Source organism: Dunckerocampus dactyliophorus, chromosome 8 (assembly GCF_027744805.1).
Source record: "Dunckerocampus dactyliophorus isolate RoL2022-P2 chromosome 8, RoL_Ddac_1.1, whole genome shotgun sequence".
In the NCBI taxonomy this organism is placed as follows: Eukaryota; Metazoa; Chordata; class Actinopteri; order Syngnathiformes; family Syngnathidae; genus Dunckerocampus; species Dunckerocampus dactyliophorus.
Window position 1 is genome coordinate 10,874,070 of NC_072826.1, and position 15,625 is coordinate 10,889,694.

The following is a 15,625-nucleotide window of genomic DNA, read 5'->3' on the forward strand; positions in this document are numbered from 1 at the left end:
ATTAAACTTCTTTTACCGTGATGCCACTGGATGCATTACACAAATAAACTGTTTCCCAAAAGTTAGAGAAAAAGTCATATTTATTTTGCAAAGTGTGAAGTATAAAACTCTGGACTGCTACAATCAGTGTAATTATAAACTGGGCTCATTTAGCACGTCTACCGTCACTTATTTTGCTGCGGAAATACTGAGCTAGCAAGCTTGTTGCTGTGTAGAGCATGTCATCACTCCCACGCTGATATCATTATCGGCAGGAAAACCGATACAATATGAACTAATATCTCATTTTTATGCCAATATCAGCATCCCTGCAAGCACTGCATTGTTTGAGTGTTTTTGCTTCTGTTGAAGTTATAAACCTCAATGAGCCACCTTTGTATTCAAGTGACAGGTACATTTTTGAAGCATCTAGTTTTTACGCAGCAATGTGTAGGTGCCAGGCAGCTGCACACAGCTTTATTTTATCTCAGTTTTGTAATCAGTCATCATCAAGCACACACACATGCACACACTCAGGCAGACACACCGCTATCTTCGCCCTCGCCCCCAAGGGACAGGCCTCCCTTTTCAACTGCCATTTGTAGTGTGTTCATGCCCAATTTCATTACCAATTTTAATTCGTCTATAATTAAATCCTGCATATTCTCTCTGACATGCTGTTCTAAGCCGAGAGGGAGGGACAGGCCAGGCATGCATCACTCCTCTCCGTAATTACAAGCGCACACACACACACACACACACACACACGCACACGCACAAACACATAATTACACGAGCCATAATCAGCGGAGGAACACTCTCTCCTCCGCATCCCTTCAACCCCTGAGCCACGATGCTAAGTTTTGTAAATGAGTCTGACCCCAATCTTCGCCTGCCACCCTGATGATACACACTCACACATACACACACGCACAAGCATAGACACACGGTCGACAGAGAGGTGCCATAAAGGCGTTATTTGCATTTGTCTCCGTGATGAAAGCCTGATTCTCCCAGTTAAAACATTAGGAGTCATTTAGAGAGGGTCACAGCATGCATGTCACTCATCTGCACTCCAGCCAATCCAGAGGGCCCAAATTAAAAAAAAAAACTGATTCCATTGTGTGCAGTGAAAATACCATAAACTGGGTGCAAAATCTGTTATAGAATTGGAAAAAAAACTTTGTAAATGTCTTAGTATTTTTGTAATTTATTAGGACAGACTACTGATTTATCTATTCATTCTGTTCTATAAACATTACATTTTTGTGGTGTTTTTACTATTTAGGACCAAACAATTGGGACCACACAATGTTATTCAATAAAACCTCATTTCTCCTTCATATTCTTCACCACTTTTCTTCCTCTTAGTCCTAGGTTTCTCTGATCTATGACTTCCACTCACTCACAACGGTATTCTCCTCATGAAATTTAACGGCGTATTAAGGGACACACATCTCCACGGCCCTGTTTGACTCGTTGAGCTTCTGTATAAATACATGAGGCCACGCAGAGCCATATATAAATGCTTATATATTTATAAAGGCTATATTTAAAGATGAGAAGGCATCTTTGCTGCCCCTAGCTCTTTACCCTCTCCATCCCCTGCTCCTTCTCGCCTTAGTTTTGGGACTATTAGGAAAGGAAGGTCAGGGTCCCTCCAGACCTCTTTTCCTCCACATTGCCTTTCTTTGCTCATTCTCTCACTCTTCCTCTCTTTTTACTCAAATTAGCAGTAGCTTTCTGCAGAAATGGGTCAGCATTTACAATGGTGGGATCAGTGTGACTAGTGTGTGTGAGAAAGAGTGTGATCATAGGGAAGTATGTGTTCTAGTTATGTGCAGTGTGAGGTGAAGTAGTGGCAGAGGCCTGAATAGAGAACTTTGAGTGCAAAGTGTCTCATCAAGGACACAAAGAGCCAATAACTGTCAAATCAGTCATGTCTTTAAGGAGCTCAGCTAAGTCTGACTGAAAGTGTGTGTTGTATAATTTAGTACCATGACCCTAATCAATATCCTCTTTAAATTGAGGCTTGAATGTTGGATTTGGGCCATTTCTCATGTTTCAATAACACTACAGATGCTCCACTTAATGCTTTTGCTCTTGATTCACTCACTGTAGTCCAACAACTTCACTGTTTAGGTGTGGAAACCACAATCATTTTGATTCTTTGATGTGCTAACTGACTTGGGTGACATTACAAGAGTACACTAAATACATAGTAGAAAGTATAACAGTGGAGTGTAATAGTATAAAGCAGAAATGTTACAACAGTACAGATGTAATGTTGAAAAACAAGTTAAAATTTTACGCACTGGCAATTTACAAAAATGGATTTTAGGTGTATGAAGTTGTAATATTAGGAGAATAATTTTATGAAAACAAACTTGACATATTACAAAAAAGGATGATTTTATTACGACTTTGTTCTTGTAAGATTACAACTTTTACAAATGACAACTTCCAACTTCGTTCTTGCAATTTTACGTTTTTTTTTTCTTTTCACTGTGACCCTAATACTTTATTCCCGAGTATGTATTTGTTTATGTATTTATTTATTATCAATAAATTAATAAAATTAAACATAAATGTTTTTATATTAATTTCTTATATTCAACACAAGTATTATTTTTAACCAGGCTCCAGCATACCCCCGCGACCCTAATGAGGATAAGCAGCATAGAAAATGGATGGATGGATGGATGGATGGATGGATGGATTATTTTTAACCAGACCTAAACATTTTATAGGAAAATAAAAGTTCAAGGGACTTGTCTAAAGAGTTAACAAATATTACCCACATAGTTATATAAGTACATATATACAGTACAGTATATATAAGTACAGCTGCATGTAGTGCTTGTGTACAATGTGCCTTTACCTTCCATGTGGCCGTGTTTCTCCTGAAGTAGGCGAACTTTCGCGTAAACCAGTTGTAGATCTCGTTCAGAGTCAACTGTCTGTCTGGGGACTCCAGAATGGCCTAAGGGTGCAGAGGGACAGGTCAAAATGAAAGAGGAGAAGTCAGACAGAGAGAAGAAGGAAGAAGTGTGCAGACTTACATGGCGTATAAGGGAGGCGTAGGTGAAGGGGGGCCTGACATCAGCGTTCTTGTAGAACTCACAGTTCTGAGCCAGCTCTGAAATAGAATCGATAGCAAACTATTAAAAATATGAATATATCATAATATTTCTATAATTACTATATTTAACTTTCTTTGTTGAATGACTGGCAGAAATAACATGGCTCTTTTGGCTTATAGCGGTGGTTCTCAATTATTTTCTGTCATGCCCCCACTGGGGGACAGAAATGTTTTCGCACCCCCCCATTTGAAATACTATTGAGAAACTGATCATATCTATTTGTCTGTATTGTACAGACTGAACTTGAAACTGAAACCAGCAAAATGCAACAAAATTGAGAGCAGTGAAGCACACAAGCGTGTTCAAGAGTCAAATTGCATACTGAGTACCACAAAATCATACATGTTGGCAGGTCTGCACTAATATTGAAAGCCCTCCCTGCCTCTCAAACCCCCCCCAACAGTTCACCGCGCCTTCCCCCAGGGGGACCCGCCACACTATTTGAGAAGCACTGGCTTAAAGAGAGGTGTGTGGCATCCATATTGAAGTTACCAAATATGAAGGGCTACAAATACTTTTGACTGTCTCCTTAAAACAGCTTTCTTCAGCTATGAATGATTTCTGAATTGAAACGTATGATGTCTGAAAGAATATTGGGGGGGAAAGTCATTTGAGTCCAGTATACATGAATAATTAGGTTGTAAAAGACACGATCCAAAGAACCAAAGACAGAGGAAGAGGTGGGCCTACCTGAGGCGATGGGTGTGCAGTACTTGTCGGAGTTGCGCCGACGTATGGGCCCAACAGCATGCGCGTGGGAATGGGAGTGGGAGTGTGTGTGGAGGCTGGATGAGCTGATGACTGAGGGTCCCTGGCGCAGCGGAGTGATGGGGGTCGCAGCTGAGGTCGGTGGGTGAGGAAGGCCCTCTGGGTAGGCCTCGCTGTCTCGCTTTAGCAGAGAGCCGCTGGAAGCCAGGTTCAACTGAGCGACATGAGGATTTTAAAAGAACATTTTATACACCAGGACTGCATTGTTTCAGAACTAATGCTTCACCAGCCGTTTACAAACAAGCTTGTGTTTTAGTGGCATTTTAGTGATCACAAATGGATGATGGCCCCAGCTTCATCTTGTGGTATTTATGTACAGTAAAGCCCAAAATGTTTCATGGCCTGGCCACATTTTGAGTTCAAGTTTTGTTTGTATTTGTTTGCAGGCTTTAAGAAGGTGTCGTGTTCTAGATCAGGGGTTTTCAAACTGTGGCACATTCCCTATAATAATATGGCTGAGGCCTCCTCTACTACGTTAATTTTATGGAGTAAATTTTATGAAGATTCAGTTTAATCCAGATTCAGTTTAATCTCTCACTGTCTCACTGGGACTAAAAATCAATTCATTTTACCTTTTGAAATAACAAAGTTGGCTTAACAGGTATGTTTATTTTTATCCAGCTGCTCTGCCTCCTTAAGTCTTCTGGCGCCTCAGAGGGAAAGCCCGCCTCACACTTTGAAAACCTCTGTTCTAGATTGTGCCTGAAGTTACCTGGATCTTAGAATGCTACTAAAATTGTGCAAAATCTTAGATATCGATTATTTACAATACAATGAAAATGGCCAAAATTGACCATCATACAATATTTTGCCACTTCCTTGTGTCCTATCCAGATAAAATAATGCTATTCAACAAATAATACAACTCAAAACACTAGAGAAAAAAATGGTTCTGCGCTTACCTGTACGAGATGCCTTTTTACACACACAAGGACTCACACACTCCAAACGCACACATATTTATACACGCAACGGTGCTGCAATTAACCCCGCTTGCAAAACAAAACCACATGACAGCATGTTTGTAACGAACACAAACACAAGCTCTCTGCGGTGGCAAAGCCTTCGTGGAAGAATACAGTCCAATTAGGCCTTGTAAGCACACAAAAACAACAACGCACATACACACAACCAGTACTCCTAGTCTCTCTGGGACAGCAGTTAGGACTACTAGTTTAGGACTAATTAAAACCTCTCAGTGTGTGCGTGTGTGATTTTAAATGTATGCAAAATGTGTGAATTGCCTTGGCTTTCCCCTTGCTCCCTCGTGCTACCATTTACACTGACTCGAGGGGGCGGGACTGTTTAACAGGTACTTCATTAACGCTGCAACCCTGCCAAATCACCACGGCAACAGTCGAACCCTGTTAATTGAGGCCAAGCTTTGTTTCTATTCCAGACGCCCCGCCCTTGCCCCTCCTCCTCCAATCCGTGACCCGGAGGCTCGTCTCCAGCGGTGACAGAACACGCCTCTTCCTGATTTCCCATTAGATGTTAATGGTGGCTGATCCCCCCTCCCACCCCGCACCCCCTGCCCACAAGACATCATCCACACTCACGCACACACGCACCGCTCAGCTGCACCATTTACATCAGCTCAAATTATGACACTCTTCCTCTAATTGACAATTAATTTCAACATCTTCATATTTTAATAAGACTCTTCGTAAATCTGAATAATGAAATATTCATTAGACAGATGACTAATAACAAGCCCACCAAGCACACACGCACACACATTACATCCAATTTTTAGACCTCATCAAGTCAACCTGCTTTAAAACTCTACTTTTTATATATTGCATAAAAATTTAAGAAAACCTCATTTGGGGCAGAAAACTGTTTAAAAAAAAAAAAAAGAATAAAATTGAGTAAAGTAACCCTCATTGGTCAATAGAGGGCGCAGCTTGCAGGCGAATGGTGTATTCCAAGAAGCTTCATGGACAGAAACTCACACTTTATATTACATTTGTAGGTGAAAGGGGCTCAGGTAGTGAAGAAAAAGGTCATTTATATTATGGGAGTGGCAGTGTGAACTTACAGGTTGGTTAAATGGCTTTGGCTCTGAGGGGCGCATGTGCAGGTGGGTCATCATGGCCTGGAGTCGCTCACTCTCTTTTGCCAGCTGAGGGAAGGAGAATGTAGCTTATGGTCATGAAATGCACTTTTATCTCACTGTACTTGTAATAATGCTGTATTGACATTACACCGCGGGCGGAGCGATGCATGAGAGCCCCCGCAGCACTTTCACACGTTCACACTAGCCTGCAGAAACACTTGTTCCCTTTTGACATTGTTGACTGCATTTAAATGGGTACTGTTATAGCCTGTGGATGTCCTTGTGTGTGTGTGTGTGTGTGTGTGTGTGTGAGAGTGCGTGAGTGCACGCATGTCTGTGTGTGTGCAATGGATGTACATTGTTAGCTCTATTTACACACTCATGCACACTGCAACCATGTGGATGAGTGTGAAAATGAAAAATGTAAACATTGCCGCTTAGCATGTACGTGTGTGAGTCTGTGTGTATGTATGTATGTGTGACTGCTGAGGGATGATATGTCAGTAAGATAAAGACAGACGTCTTGACGTGACGTGACGTGACGCTGCCTGCTCCTCTTGCCACTTTGTAGTGACTGGTGGCGGTCTCAGCAAATAAATAAATGATGTTTATCACCAGTGGCCAGTAGAATTGTAATTCAATAACACAAAACAATACATTTGAACCTTATGGTGACCAGACATTGTCTTTTCTCTGGACATGTCCACTTTTTGGCACTTTTATCTGGAAAAAGTCTTTTTTATTATTATTAATGTATTAGTTATTTGTATAATGTATTAGTTATTTGTTTATGTCCATTTTTGTTTATGTCCATTCTTCCTGAGTGAAGAGTGTAAGCTGTTATGCCAACTCTTTTTTTATATTTTCACTTCCTGTAGGCCACATGTCCCAATACTTTCTTCTATATAGTCACATAGTAATACAGCATATTTCACTGTGGGCTGTCTTAGACTAGTGCTGAACTTCCTAAAGCCTTACTGGAGCATTGAAATGTTTCAAGAGTGTTGTGTGAATGAACCACTTTGAGGATAAGAGAGGCCATGCAGCATGCTCCTCTTGTTTTCTCGCTCATGTCTCTCTTTTTTTCCCTTCTTCTTTTCCCTCCTCCTCTTCAACGCCTCGCTCGCTCTCGCCGGTGACCAGAGCAGCTTTATAATTGGAGCGGCGATGGCAGCTTCCCTGCCGACTGCTCCTTTTAAATTACAAGCTCCACTGCTCTCCATAAACACGGCTCCTCAGCCCACAGACGAGTTACCGCCATTGACTGGCTTGAAAAGAGTCAGGACTTTGTTGTGGAAGTGGGGGACAAATTAAGTGTGCGAGTGGCCCACCTGTATCTCCAGTTGCTGTACCACCTGCATCTGGACTCGGCACTGAGCAGTGCTGCGGTCATCTAGGGCGTGCTCGTTGTTCAAGTGCCTAGAGAAGAGGAACTTTAAGTAATTTCTGGAATACAAAAAAAAAATCTAGATGGCTTCTGAGACGTGTTGAGCCATCTCGCTTTATTTTAGCTGTGAGTTACGAACTGTCTCAGAAATGTCCTCATGGTTTATTTTGTCTGGTGAACGACACAGCAGCTGTGTTTTGTGTGGGTTTATACTTCACTGGTGCTAAGTGAGCCGTGTTCCAAGACAACCACCTGGAAGTGAGATCATGTGTTATCGCACAAAACCTTATCTTAAGATGCTCTTCTTGCTAAACTTCACTCCATTTAATTTGAATGTGTGTGTCTGTGTGAATGGTGGTGCTGTTGGTTTCCTCCACTGTGGGAGGACCTGGGACCTTCTGATCTTTCCCACTGCACCCCTCCCTGTCTCCCTTCCTCCATCCCTTTCTCTCCTCTCTGTCATTACCAAGGTTATTCACAGGTTGCTGCTACCCAAACACTGTGTGTGTTTGTGTGTGCCAGTATTCCACATGGACATTTTTTGGATATCATGTGTTGTTAATCCACAGGAAACACTTTACTAACAGTTTTTGTTGTTGTGCAAATGCATGTTGCACAAGAGCGTGTGTGTGTGTCCGACTTAGACATCGGAAAGTTAGGCAATATCAGAGTGAGGTTTGAAATGAAACAAAAACAATGATGTCATGGCATGGCTAATCCATGGCTCAACACAAGTGCACGATAATAATAACAAAAACATGATCTCACTTCTCTCACTCTATTTCACTCTCTTCAGTCCTTCTGTCCACTCTCCCCTTTCCACATCTCCCTAAATGCCAATGATTCATTCTCATTCCAAGCCCTCTGTCTGTAGATGGGACATAAACAGTAGCAGGTTTTCTCTTTGGATGTGTCCCACAATGAGGCTCTGTTTACTCCTCAGAGTGCTGGCAGACAAGACTTTAACCCACATCATACCCGGCCCCATCAACCACAGCCTGAATGTTATACCAGAAGACTTTGCAGAGGGGGATTGGTGGGGGAGAAGACAGGCTGAAATCGCAGAGCGTCCTGCTCTGCTCTTTGCTGCTTCCCTCATGGGGCGATGACAAAGGCAGGCTGGAAGAAGGGGGGAGCATCGGACTTACGGGCATTATCTGTCACCACTTTTGTTTTTCATCTTCCACTCTCCATCTCTTGCACACTTTCTCTGTCTTTCCCCCACTCTCTCTCTTTACATCCATCTGCCCTGGGGCTATGTGAAATGAGACACCAAACAACAGCTTTCCTCTCCAAACTTTCCCAGCCTGCCTGCAAAGCTTTGATCTGCCTGTCCGATGCCATCACAATCACCAAGCACACTTTCATGATAATGCCTGTGTGCCACGGCCTATTTCATCACCTTGGCTAATTAATATCCCTCCCTCCTTTTTCAAAAAGCTAATAGTTCCATAAAAGAAAAATAATGACACTGACATTTTGTTGTTTTGGGGGCTTCATTAACAGCAGTTGTTAGTAGCCATAGTGCTACAGGAAATCCACTGTGTGTGAGTGTGACAGAGGAGGAAGCGGCACCGTGTCAAGGCCACACTTTGCATCCTCAATTGACTTCAAACTGGCTAAGAACAGCCAGTAAAGATGTAGAAAGGAAGGGCACATAAGAGCATAACATGGATGAGGGCAGATTGAAGCTTTGGCTTTATGACACGTTCTCCAAACCTGCTTACTAAAAACCTGACAAGGGAGTCCAAGTGTAAAGTTGAGGTGCACTCAAAACTTGCTTATCTTTTGCAGTGTTCAATTCCCGCCACAGCATAAGAATATGTAAAAAAAAATAACTATACAATGTCAAGTTCATGAAAAATAGTGGCAAATAAAACTTTGCACTCTCAAAAAATTCATGTCCGTGATAACAATCGTGATGATTGGACACCACTGTTATATATCAATACATAATTAACTTAATGTTTTATCCACATGTAAAACAGAAAGCAAAACAGAAGGCCTTCGAGGCTTCCCACGTTAATGCGTATGATGGCAGTAACAACTGTTAATGGATTACCAAAGTTCCTGTACTTCGTCAATATTATCTGTGCAGCAGAAATTGTGTGCATATTTTGCAAGCAGCACATCAGTAATGACTTCCACTGCAAATCATTTTACAGGATGCAATTACAGTTAATATCAGAACCACTCGACAAACCCCCCCCCCCCTTCCCCCCCACCCCCACTATTCAGGATTAAATCATCAATCAAGAAAAGACCAAACATCATCCAAGATTCATTTTATCATCACTGTACCTCAATAATGTAACAATTACAATGATGGAATTTCCATTTCACCTACCACTAACAATTTCAAAATGTACATAAAATAGCTGATCTCTGTTAAGATCTCCACAGGTTTGGAGAACGCGTCATATACAACTGTAGAAAGGCTCAGGTTTGAGCTAATTATGTGCATCCTGAGAGACAAGCATCCACATAAATGCTACTGCACATCAAAAAATGTAATCATTTCAATGCTGAGAAACAAGTGTTCACACTAATCCGAGTCTCTCTCGGATTAGTGTGAACGCGGCATTGATTGATTTAGTGTTTGATTGATTGATTGATTGATTTAGTGTGAACGAGTCCACCATATTTGTTGTGAAGACTCAGAAACAAGCATTGTCATTCATGCAATATTGTGTCAAAAACATGTTATGCTTTTTGAGTCTTGGAATTTCTTTTTTTTTAAATATTGTGTGAATGCTTAAAGAAACTTCAACACCGGTGCTATTGAACGTCAAAAGGTGTACACTATTTGTCTTATGTATTTATTAAATAAATAATACAATTTGAATACCGTATTTATTGAAATATTTATTTTTCATATTTTGTGAATTCTCAGACCAACGCTGCTGAGTATAGAATATATTTTTTTCTAATTTTGTGAATGCTCACCACTAAGGAGCCATATTAACACTACTGTTTCCAAAACATGTTTTTTTTTGTTGTGTGTTTTCCTTACTATTGTTTATTGTTTATTCATGTATTTATTTTTAATGCTGAGAGACAAGCATGACAGCAATTCTCAGCATTCACACACATTTTTTTCCGATTTATTGTTCTTCTTCTTATTGATAATATACTGCCACTACTGGCAGTGCCATCACTGTCAGGAAAACTGCCCCTTTTTTTTTTTTATTTTGCCCTTCATCCACAATCCTTATGTGAGACATGAACACACGTCTTTCTCTTTTTTGTGCGTTCTAAAGATATAAAAACAGATAAAAAGAGGCAGCTCATCAATCCAAGTAATGGGACACACTTATTCTGCCTAGAAAGCCCATGATTAAAACACTTCCAAAAATGGTTTATGATTTTATATACATGCTGTAATCATGTAGCAACAGGCACATTCCTCATAACATGTGATACTTATAGTATTTTGCTGTACTTTGGTCGTTTTAAGCATTCCCGGAGCATCCATCCTGGGCACATTGATTTCATAAAGCATCAAAGAAACAAACGCTACACCTAGTGTTAACTTTTCCACTTTTCAAAAGCAAAAACACAGTAGCTCCAATATGCAGTGTTACCTTTCGGACATGCTATGAGCGAGTGTGTGGTGAAGCTAGTTGCTGGCCGGCTAGTAGCTAGCCGGTGTGATGTGTTCAGTAGCTCTTTGCCGTAACAATGTTCAAATCATCCATTTTCTATGCCGCTTGTCCTCACTACTCCAAGCAGACTTTGGGCGCGAGGCAGGGTACACCCTGGACTCGTCGCCAGCCAATCGCAGGGCACATATAAACAAACAACCATTACCTATGGGCAATGTTAGTCTCCATTTTACCTAAAAGGCATGTTAGACAGGGAGAACATACACACATATATGCTCAAACGGAGATTCAAACCCAGATCTTCCAGATCTCCTTACTGTGTGGCCAACATGCTAAACACTAGTCCACTGTGTAGCCCGTGTAACAACGTTAATTACATTAATGATAACAGTGTTGCTGTAGCTTGGTTAATATGAAAGTAACGTGTAAATGGAGCGTTGTTGGCGGTTTTCAGTGGGTTTTTTCCAGAAGGCTTTATAGGAGGACTAGTTGCATCCCATTACGTGCATTCTTAGCTTAACTTGTGTTCATGTCTCACATAAGGATTTGTGGATGATGGGCAAAAGTCCAAAAAAAGTGCAGTTTTCCTTTAAGGCAAACTCAGTCAATATGTAATGTGGTCATTAATAATATATATATATGCACTTATATATACATACATTATACATGCATTATATGTTGATAGCCAAGATATGTATGTTTAAGACAATACAAAAAATGGTATCTGTTTTATAACATTTTTTTTTTTACTGTCAACAGGTTGAAGAAACTAGAAGAAACTAAGTAGCACAACACAAAAAATGTCCACTAGGACACTGTGGTCACTAGGATACATTGTGGTCATCTATGCAATCCGTAAGTATTTAACGTCAGTAAAGTGTGTTAGCTGAGTGAAGGGATTCAAGTGTGAACGTACACCCATGTAAAGGTGTGTCAGCCTAACGTGATGCAAGCGATAGCAAGCGATGACATAGAGAGGAAGTGAAATACATCAGTGGTGTGTGTGACTGACAGGCTACATTACACTAGGGTTTTACTTCATCCTCCTACAAGTGATCTCAATCAGAGAAGATGTCATGTTTCTTTTAATACATGGATGAAATTGGGTCCCTGAGCCTTTTTAAATGACAGGCAATGTGTAACAATTCAAGATGGAATTAAGTCTGTTTTGATGTGGTGCTTAAAGTTTGTGGTTAATGAGGACAAAGTGTTCGCCTGCTGTATTTGGGGATAATAATAACCAAGAGCACTTGGAAAGAGACATTAATGCCTTAAGCTTACAAGCTACACAAATAGTTCAGTGTGCAAAAAGACAATCAACTTACTTGATGAACTGTCCCATGTCCTCACACAGTGCTTCACAGCCGGGCCACTTACACTCTCCATGGCCATACAGAGGATGGGAGCCCGCGTGCTCCTCATGACTGCGAGCAAAAACAGCGAGAAAACTGTTAAGCACTTGCACCACAATACATAGTCAATAAAAGCAAGAATAGAGAGCAGAGTGTCAATCGACCACACAATCACACACATGAATAACTGTTTGCAGCAGTAGCAACAACACAGCACATCTGAGTGTGGTTAGCTCGTGCGGTTCTGTGAGCCAAGTGCAGCCAAAGGATGATAGAGAGAAGAGTGGGGTCAGTTACAGAAGCCAGGCAAATAAGGGAATCGCTCCAGCAACCTCAGAAGCTCATTTTCAAGTCCATGACCTGTCTTTTTGTCCTTGGCGTGCATGTGTAGCATGTGTGTGTGCTCCTTTAGCTGTCGGTTCTTATGTTTCAGGTCTTTATGCAGAGTCCAAGTCTTTCTATGACTGATGCTCGGCAGCGGCTGCCGTCATAATAGGATGGTTATTCTGGTGAATGTGTGCTTACTGTGGGTGGCTGAGATGGAGGTCTCATAGTAAAACAAACATTCTATATGTGTGTGTGTGTGTGTGTGTGTGTGTGTGTGTGTGTGTGTCCAGTAGCAGATGTGGAGCTAAACTTTGTCTGGAAACCGCTATCTCCACATATATGTCCATACAGGGTTGTGTATGTATGCATGTGTGTGTGTGTGAGGACTGGAATGAGGATTCTACCAAATTAACATCAGAAGGTCGGCTAAGAAAAAAACATTTGTTTTGCAGATGGAAACATGTCTTAGTCCCTCTCCCTTTTTTTGCTTCTTCACCCCTTCCTGATCTAATGTTCATGCTGAGGTTGGGGCAGTGTGTGCGTGTGTGCGCGCGTGTGTGTGTGTGTTGGCTGTGGTTGAGTCAACTCAGAAGCAGCTCAGACAGCAGCCGTGACAAACTGCTGGCAACCACATTTTCCTCCACATCAGCCCTGCATTAGCTTAGCAGGCTAATACAGTAATGCTATGTCATCCTACTGGTATACCATGAGCACACTACAGTATAGCTGTTCATTTTCTTTTACCCCTTCCCTCCAGTGTCTTGGACCACCCTTCTTAAGTGTCTCACTTATTAGGAGCAGGCCATGTGTGTGAACGAGTGAGTGTGCATGCTACTCACTGGCTGGTAGGGGGTTGGCTGCCTTTGGAGTAAGGGGGAGCATGGTCATCTCCGCTGTCTGCCTTGGTGAAGGAGGATATCCACTCAAACAGTCTGGCTCTTAAAAATGGAGACAAGCCCATGATCAGCCAGTACAGCCATGGGACAGCATCATCCCAATCTTTGTGTGTGTGTGTGATTGTAGTACTAATACGTCTACATTCAACACGTTGGTTGTGGAATTACCTCCTTACTTCTATCCATTCATACTCTCCTCTATATCATATTAGCATGTGGCTGACAGCATACTAGCAGTACATACAGAACCCAACCCACACTTTCTATCAAATGAGTTTAGGGACTTTAACACGTTGGTGATGTGTGCCGTCTTTCACAGGAAAGGAAGAGCAGCAAAAAAGTTAACAGAAAGGGAAGGCAGGGAAATGAAGTATAAAGGGAATGTGTATATTAGGATGATGACAGGTCACGCAGTGGACTGACACTTCATTGTACACTCACCAGCCACAACAGTATTTCCACCTGACTAATGTCTTGCTATTTTTGTAAATTTGATCTGATTAGGTAGATTAGCGGTGTACCTAATGTTGTGACTGGTGAATATAATCAGTTCCTCTCACTCTACCTGTCTCTCTTTGGGGTGTGGCTCTGTCCATTGGGCAGGTTGTGCAGCGGAATGTGTGCGCTGGCCGCTTTGGGGAAGGCTGAGGTAGAATTAGAGCTGTTGGTACTCAAGTCAAGCCCTTCGGCTTGTTTCAAGGCCTCCTCGCTGCTCGGCACCCCCGACACCTCCTTCCACAGCTGCTGGAGGTCTGACGGACACATCGCTGCAGAACAGACAGTCAATGTAGCAGATCAATGGAGGAATCTCACATTGGGAAGCTGATGACAATGATGGCATTTAATGCATGCTTCATTGATATAATTGATGAGCGAGAGAGATACTATTAGACACAGACATGCTGAAATGCCTCTTTTACTCGTTAAAAGCACAATGCAAGGCAGCTGGGATTTATTCCAAGAGGACAATAGGCCTAGCTGAAGCTAACCTAAAGGTAATTTATACATATTTAAACCTCTCAACTATTTCCATAAGTCCAGCAGCACCGCTGCGGCTGTCAACAGCACTATTTGTCTAAACCGGATTGTGGCACACAGCTTTGTTATTTCTGCTCCAATTTCAAACAGCCAGAGAGATGCCTAAAATGCCACAGTCCACTCCAATGTATCTCAGAGCGCGCACACACACGCACGCAGACGCACGTGTCTGCACATACACATCCATGCACAAGTCCAACGACCTTGCAGCAATCCAAATATTATGTCTGCTTTGTCTGCATTCTCCAGTTGGTCCCGCCAAAACAAAAGTTCTCACTGTGGAGGAATGAAGTGGCTTGTTGGTATAGCGTTCTATGTGTGTGTGTGTGTGTGTGTGTGTGTGTGTGTGTGCTTATTAGTAGCCAAGAAACCTGATCAATGTGTGGATACACCCTCAGACTAAAAGTGTGGAGTGTTTCCTCCTTTTAACTTATCAGACTGGCTCCAACTTTAAACATCCACTTTATGAAAATAAAAACCAACCCTGTCAGCAACTGATGAGTGAAAAGCAAGTTAGGCCCAGACACATTAGCAGAAATAAAGAAGGATAATAAATACAAATAATCTAGACATACAATCTGGCTACCATTAAGGGCTCACACAGTATGCTGTCTAATGGAAAGCACATATTTTGTAAATACGAAGATGAACATTATTGAGCCTAAAAAACAAAAATGGTAATTCTAATTAAAATTGGAAATAAATACCGGTATGTGCTTTCCATTGGACAGCAGCATAACTTTTCCTAATCATTTCCATGGGGTTTTACATTTTCTTTATCTATTTTCTAGAGCTGTTAATCGATTAAAAATAGTTAATAGTGATTAATCACATTCTGTTTGCAGTTAATTCATAATTAATCACACTTAATTGCATAAATCTGGGGCGTTATTTTATTTGAAAAATAATATACATTTAGAAATCCCCTATTTTTGCATGTTTAATGCGAGTAATGTTTTGTCCCACTTTGTTTAACGGCCCTTGAACACACCTTCTAACGTTGTCTGTGTCTGTAGAGATAGTTTCACCCGTTTTCTTTCACCTCATATTTGGTTCCAAATGCTGATTATA

General features: G+C 41.5%; 1 protein-coding gene across 3 annotated transcripts in view; it reads right to left on the bottom strand.

The window, feature by feature from the left end:
* Positions 1 to 15,625, bottom strand: part of foxp4 (forkhead box P4) — a 97,296-nt gene that overhangs the window by 8,539 nt on the left and 73,132 nt on the right. For 2 of the 3 annotated variants that reach the window (XM_054785996.1, XM_054785995.1), the window contains exons 7-14: positions 14,082 to 14,283; positions 13,460 to 13,558; positions 12,267 to 12,365; positions 7,281 to 7,368; positions 5,932 to 6,015; positions 3,813 to 4,044; positions 3,042 to 3,118; positions 2,861 to 2,962 (exon numbers count right to left, since the gene is read on the bottom strand). In XM_054785996.1, the coding sequence (XP_054641971.1) occupies positions 2,861 to 2,962; positions 3,042 to 3,118; positions 3,813 to 4,044; positions 5,932 to 6,015; positions 7,281 to 7,368; positions 12,267 to 12,365; positions 13,460 to 13,558; positions 14,082 to 14,283 (983 nt within the window). The remainder of the gene's footprint in view (positions 1 to 2,860; positions 2,963 to 3,041; positions 3,119 to 3,812; positions 4,045 to 5,931; positions 6,016 to 7,280; positions 7,369 to 12,266; positions 12,366 to 13,459; positions 13,559 to 14,081; positions 14,284 to 15,625) is intronic. The other variant, XM_054785997.1, reaches the window with a different exon arrangement.